The following is a 6699-nucleotide window of genomic DNA, read 5'->3' on the forward strand; positions in this document are numbered from 1 at the left end:
TATGCATTTTTTTTTCTTATGATGAGTTTATTTTCTACATAGTGATTAACATAGATAAAAGGTGACTTAATTGTCAAAGTTTCAGTAATTTTTCAGGTTCCTTTGTTATTATTTCCTTTTAAAATATTTATGTTACTTTAATATATTTTCACCTACATTATTGACTTTCTCCCCCTACCCCCATGCTCCCAATTTTGTCAGGCAATCATGTCTGTTTTGACGTTTTACATGGATCTATATATGTTTTTCATAGAGTTAAACTTATTACTTAGCTTCTCTAGGATTATGAACTTAGGCTCAATATCCTTTGTTTATAGCTAGTATCCACTTATGACTGAGTACATACCATATTCTTCTTTTTGGGTCTGGGTTACCTCACTGAGGACAGTGTTCTCTAAGTCTATCTATTTGTATGCAAAATTCAAAATGTTTTTTTTTTTCCACTGAGTAGTACTCTAATGTGTAAACGTGCCACATTTTCTTTATTCATTCTTCTGTTGAGGTAAATCTAGGTTGTTTCCAGGTTTTGGCTATTACAAATAATGCTGCTATGAACATAGTTGAACAAATGCCTTTGTAGTATGGTTGAAAATCTTCTAGATATATGCCCAAGAGTGGTTTTGCTGGATCCTGAAGTAGGTTAGTTCCCAATTTTCAGAGAAACTGGCATACTGATTTCCATACTGATTTTCAAAGTGGTCGTACACATTTGCATTCCCATCAGCAATGGATGAGTGTACCCCTTACTCCACATCCTCTCCGGCATAGGCTATCATTGGTGTTTTTAAATCTTAGCCATTTTGACAGGTGTAAGATGGTATCTCAAAGTTGTTTTGATTTTCATTTCCCTGATGGTCAAGGATGTTGAAAGAGATAATCTTTATTGAGGGAGCCATTATAGGGTGAGCAAGAAACCTGGCTCTAGAGAAATTCTCAGGAATCAACAATGGTGACCCCAGCTAAGACCCTAAGCAACAGAGTAGAAGGGGCCTGATCTTGACTTGCCTGTAGCCAGACTGATGAATATATTAAACATCATCATAGAACCTTCATCCAGCAACTGATGGAAACAGAGGCAGAGACCCATATCGGAGCACTGGACTGAGCTCCCAAAGTCCAGCTGAAGAGTGGGAGGAGTGAGACTATGAAAAGGAGGTCAATACCATGATGGGTTCACCCACTGGAACAGTCTACCTGAGCTAAGGGGAGCTGACCAATAGCAATTGGACTAGGAAAAAAAACAAGCATAGGACCAAAGTAGTCCCTCTGATTGTGATTGACAGATACATGGCTGGGGCAGACTGAGGGGCCACTGGCAGTGGCACCAGGATTTATTGCTACTGCATGTACTGGCTTTAGGGGAACCTATTATCTTTGAATGGATACCTTGCTCAGCCTAGATATAGTAGGGAGGGCCTTGGACCTTCCCCAAAGCAATGTGCCTTACCCTCTCTGAGGATTAGATATGGGTGGGGTGGGAGGGTATGCGTAGGAATTGGAGGAGGGGAGTGAGTGGGAACAAAGAAACCTTGTTTTCTTTTTTTTCTTAAAAAAATAAGTATATTAGTTAATTAATTAAAAAAGAGTCACTATATAATGGAGGAGACAATACCTCAACTAGACATTTTATACCACCAACTAAAACCTTCAATGCCATGAATGCATTATATCATGTTAACATGTTGGCTAAAAGGTTCACATAGACTGTCCCCACAAACCTTACAGGCCATTGCCAAGGCTCTTATTACTGCTCTCCCTCAACAACCTGACAGCATCGTCTTTTTGCTGACATCACTTATGTCTTTGAACATGGAAATATCTAGTTGGTACCCCGTTAGAAGCTTTACTCCTGCCGACTAACATTCACAATGCTGGAAACTACTTTGTATAGACTAGAGGAAAGAAATAATTAAAAAAGTAAATCAAAACAAAACTAATCAATAAAAAGTTCTTAGTATTTTATATAGAATATATTTTAGTGAATCACTGTTAAAAGGCATTGCTAGCTGATAGAGGTTGCAATCTGCCATAGCCTGGTAGGTTTCTCTAAGCTCTGTAATATGGAAACTCCCTCCCTCCTTTCCCAGTTAATCTTTCTGCTCTCTATCTGCCCTTAGATGGAGGAGGTCCCTGGGCCCTGAGAACTGACCTTATCTAAAAGCTATCTCTAAACCGGATGCCTGATTCATCTTTAGTTTGACCCTTGACACAGATCCCTGATAAGAATACTTGAGTTAGGAGCTCTGATATAGGAACCTACTGGCACAAACCAAGTCTTGTGATAGGAGCATGTCATTTGTGCAAATTAGAGTTTGGATCAGGCTTCCCAATCCTGTATATTCCTTATCCTCTGGAATACTGTTGCACTGATTCACTGAAGTCTGTCTCTTGGAGGGCTCTCTCTGTGCTCATTTTCTGAATACAAAGCTTTCTGTCGCCATTTCTACCTCTTTCCCTTCTTGGATTAATGGCCTGCAGCCCAAAAGGGAAGGAGGACCCCCACAAATCACCAAGTTGTGATCACTGTGGGACCCCAAGGAAAGTTTTCCTTTGGTATACATTTCATGTTTGCCCTGAGGAATTTTTGGTTCCTTAGTAATTTTGGAAAGTTAAGAAGAATTTTTTCCTTTTTGTACTTTTTCTTCTGTTCCTACTCATAGCCTTTTGTAATTGCCACTGTATTTGGACTTCACTTCCCTCTCTCTACTGCTCATCATTTCCCCTGTCCTCTTTGACCAACTTAATTTTTCTAAGCACTGAAGTTGTTTTAATTTTGTGCCACAAATTTTTATGGCTCTCAATGGCATTCCGAAAGGAAGAAAACTTTGCTTTTGGAATTTCAGACCTTATTATGATGCACTATTATAGATTTTCCTCTGATCTTAGTATATGCTACAAGTGTGGGAAAAGACATTGGGTATTTTCAGCAAACCAGAGTGACATTCATGGATGGAAGCTATAGTTTTTTTTCTCTGACCTTACTAACTCTAATCTGGGGGTTCTTTTGTTGGCCTCCTGATTTACCTGTTACTCTATGTGCCATATAGATCTCCTTCTGTCCACATTCTTGTCTATAAGTAAATGCATTGGCACTATGTAAGTTTTTGCTTGATTGTCAAATATTCTGTGTAGTATCCAGCATATATTCTTAGAGAACTGAGAACTATCCCTTCTCAGTTCTAATTTGCTCATTCTTCTTTATAAATTTAAAAATCTCTACCTGCACATGTAAGGTTCAATTGCTTTAAGTGCTTCAAAAGTAACTCTGAAGAAAACAGACATATCCCCTTATTACCATGGACATAGATTAAGAAGCAAGTGTGATATGTATAAAAGAAGACATTAAAACGAAGAATAGAAGATTTCATCTAGCAAAGAAAAATATGGGGAATCTGTAGTATAAGGTACATACTTTCATGCTTTTCAAATGGAAAGTTCCCAAATTAACAGGAATAAAATATAGGTAACTCTGGAGTACAGATGATGTGAATGGAGAAGGGGGAATAACAGGAGTTAAGAGTGGGGCAGGCACAAGATGGAAGAGCAGAGTGGGGGAGGTAGTTTGGGGATGGACAACCAACACTAAGTACCTTTGAGAAAGTCTTGTGGAAACTACTACTCTACAATACTTTCATGTTTAAAACGAGATTAAATGAAAATACCTTATCATTTGGAGAAAGTGTCCCTTCTATACAACACAGGCTATCAAATAAAAGCCTAGAACCAGACATGAGCGATCTTTTTGAAGCTGTTAGCCAATTGTGTCCCACAGACCCCCAAATAGCTTTGGATATAATAGTAAATAGCCTCCTAATGACTTTCCATTTTGCCTATAATTTAGTGCATCTCTCAGCCTTCATCAGAGATGCTTCTTTTAGCAGTAGATGGTGATTAACACAGGTGTCTTCAGTGGATCAACTGGTAGAGAACAAGAGACTATGAATGACCAATCCTAAATGGACCTCCACATCATGCTCCTTTTCCCAAGTCTCATAGATTATAACGGAAGTAGGAGTAGAAAGATTGTAAGAGCCAGAAGAGATAGATGATTGCATTAAAACTATGTTTTACTATGTGTTCAATGACCTCAGAGTGGTTACAGCTGTATGCATAAGATCGCTGGAAAATTAAGCTTGATAAAAATCCAATTTGAGGGGGAATGTGGTAGTGAAACCTATTTCTAGCTGAGGAACTATTGACAGTCGATGGCTGCTGTGAGAAATATGGTCATTTTCAATGATGCAGTCCCCAAGAGGTTACACACTCTGAAGCAGATGGCTCTATTCTCATACAATACAGGTAATGAGAAGTTGAGTCAGTGGGTTAAAGAAATTGAAAAGTAGAGATGAAGTTAGAAGGGAATATGTTGGGAGGATAGAGAAAAAGTGGAAGGCAGGAAATCAGGGATGGATTTCATCAAAACACGTTTTACATCTGATGATGGATGAAAATAGAGACAGAGCCACACATTGGTGTACCGGACGGAGCACCCAAGATCCAAATGAGAAGCAGAAGGAGGGAGAACATGAGCAAGGAAGTCAGGACTGCGAGGGGTGCTCCCACTGAGATGGTGGGGCTGATCTAATCGGAGCTCACCAAGGCCAGCTGGACTGGGACTGAAAAAGCATGGGATAAAACCGGACTCCCTGAACATGGAGGACAATGAGGGCTGCTGAGAAACCAAGGACAATGGCACTGGATTTGGCTCCAACTACACATTGTGGCTTTGGGGGGGGGGTAGCTGGATTGGATGCTCACCTTCCTAGACCTGGATGGAGGGGGGGGAGGAACTTGGACTTCCCTCAGGGCAGGGAACCCTTACTGCTCTTGGGACAGGAGAGGGAGGGGGAGTGGAGGGGGGAGGGGGAGGTAAATGGGAGGCGGGGAGGAGGCGGAAATTTTTAATAATATAAAAAAAAATAAAGCTATCAACATGAAAAAAAAAAAAAAAAAAAAACAATAACAACAAAACAAAATAACAGTGTATACCTGCAATAAGCCAATGCCATTACTATTGAGCTAGTTTGTAATAACCCAGCCTGACCTCTTGGGGAAAATACCTGGTAATCACAAGCCTTTCAATTTTTACTCAGGTCCCTAAGATTACAAAATCCTTGAACCCTCTTGGGTCATTACCCGGTGACTCTTGTGGCGTCAGTAGTTGTTTTGCTAACCTTTGGGATAAAGAAGACATTCTGGGAAATGTCACCACTGGAAATCATGAAATACAACTCATGGTTTTCAGAATCTGGAGAATGAGGGCTCTAGGTTACCGTTCCAAAATGAGTTTCCCTCACCACCAAACCAAAACTAGTAATAACAGAAAAAGAGCGTTGCTTTTCTAGTCTATTCACCTTATAGCTCATCCGTGGCACATGTACTTGACCCTCTGTGAGAACACAAGTCTTACTAAGGTCCCTTGTGAGTTCTCCAGGAAAACAGGTAAGCAAAGAATTGGATGCATGTTTTTTTCCTCCCAAACTACCTCTGAACAATTCAGTGTACCTTGTCTCTTCTCTTTTGTGATGACCACTGAGCCTGAATTGGGTGGTGGATTGTCAGGGTAGAAGAACAGACATGCCTCAGACCCAGGAATAGTCATTGGTGCCATAAATGTTATTCTCAAAGAAATAGAAAACTGAGGAACAGAAAAGTGTAAGCTTGGCATTATCATTTGATTCGGGTTCTTATTCTCATTTCAAAGAAGGCTGCAATTTTATTTTAATGTAACCATTTAATGCTACTGTTCTCACAGATATGACCCGAGGAATGGCCTCAGAAAATAACTCTTCAGTGAAGGAGTTTATCCTGTTGGGTTTGACACAGCAGCCAGAGCTCCAGCTGCCTCTCTTCTTCCTTTTCTTGGGAATCTATGTGGTCTCTGTGGTGGGGAACCTGGGCTTGATTGTTCTGATTGTTTTGAACCCTCACCTGCACACCCCCATGTACTACTTTCTCTTCAACCTTTCCTTCACAGATCTCTGCTACTCCTCTGTCATAACTCCCAAAATGCTGGTGAGTTTTGTGAAGCAGAACACCATCTCCCATGCTGAGTGCATGACTCAGCTCTTTTTCTTTGCCTTCTTTGTTATAGATGAATGTTACATCTTGACAGCCATGGCCTATGACAGATATGCTGCCATCTGTAAGCCCTTGCTCTATCAGGTCACCATGTCCTATCAGGTCTGCCACATGATGATGGTGGGTGTGAATGTGATGGGCTTTGTGGGTGCAATGGCCCACATAGTTTGCATGCTGAGACTGACCTTCTGTGATAGCAATATCATCAATCACTACATGTGTGATATTCCTCCTCTCCTGAAGCTCTCCTGCACAAGTACCTACATCAATGAGCTGGTGGTTTTCATTGTTGTGGGTGTCAATGTAACAGTGCCCAGCCTGACTATCTTTATTTCTTACACCTTGATCCTTTCCAACATCCTTGGCATCCGTTCTGCAGAGGGTAGGTCAAAAGCCTTTAGCACCTGTGGCTCCCATGTTGTAGCTGTTTCTCTTTTCTTTGGAGCTGCAGCATTCATGTATTTTAAACCTTCAAGTGAATCTGTGGAAAATGATAAAATATCTACCATATTTTATACCATTGTGAGCCCAATGTTGAATCCTTTCATCTACAGTATAAGAAATAAGGATGTTCACATTGCACTTAGAAAAACTTTGAAGAAAACTGCATTTACCTAA

At 40.4% G+C, this 6699-nt stretch overlaps 1 protein-coding gene across 2 annotated transcripts; it reads left to right on the forward strand.

Moving 5' to 3' along the window:
* The first annotated feature begins 4299 nt into the window (after positions 1–4299).
* Positions 4300–6699, forward strand: LOC119809894 (olfactory receptor 145-like). 2 transcript variants are annotated; one of them, XM_038323111.1, is made up of 2 exons: positions 4300–4309; positions 5768–6699. In XM_038323111.1, exons 1-2 carry the CDS (start codon positions 4303–4305, stop codon positions 6697–6699), a joined length of 939 nt encoding a protein of 312 aa, XP_038179039.1. In that variant the 5' UTR covers positions 4300–4302. The 2 variants fall into 2 exon arrangements, with proteins under 2 accessions (XP_038179039.1, XP_038179038.1); XM_038323110.1 differs by lacking the exon at positions 4300–4309 and having other exon boundaries at positions 5758–6699.

The sequence above is a fragment of the Arvicola amphibius genome, chromosome 3 (assembly GCF_903992535.2).
Source record: "Arvicola amphibius chromosome 3, mArvAmp1.2, whole genome shotgun sequence".
Taxonomy (NCBI): Eukaryota; Metazoa; Chordata; class Mammalia; order Rodentia; family Cricetidae; genus Arvicola; species Arvicola amphibius.

Coding starts and splice junctions, on each gene's coding strand:
- LOC119809894 (XM_038323110.1), top strand. CDS start 5,758: ATGACCCGAGGAATGGCCTCAGAAAATAACTCTTCAGTGAAGGAGTTT.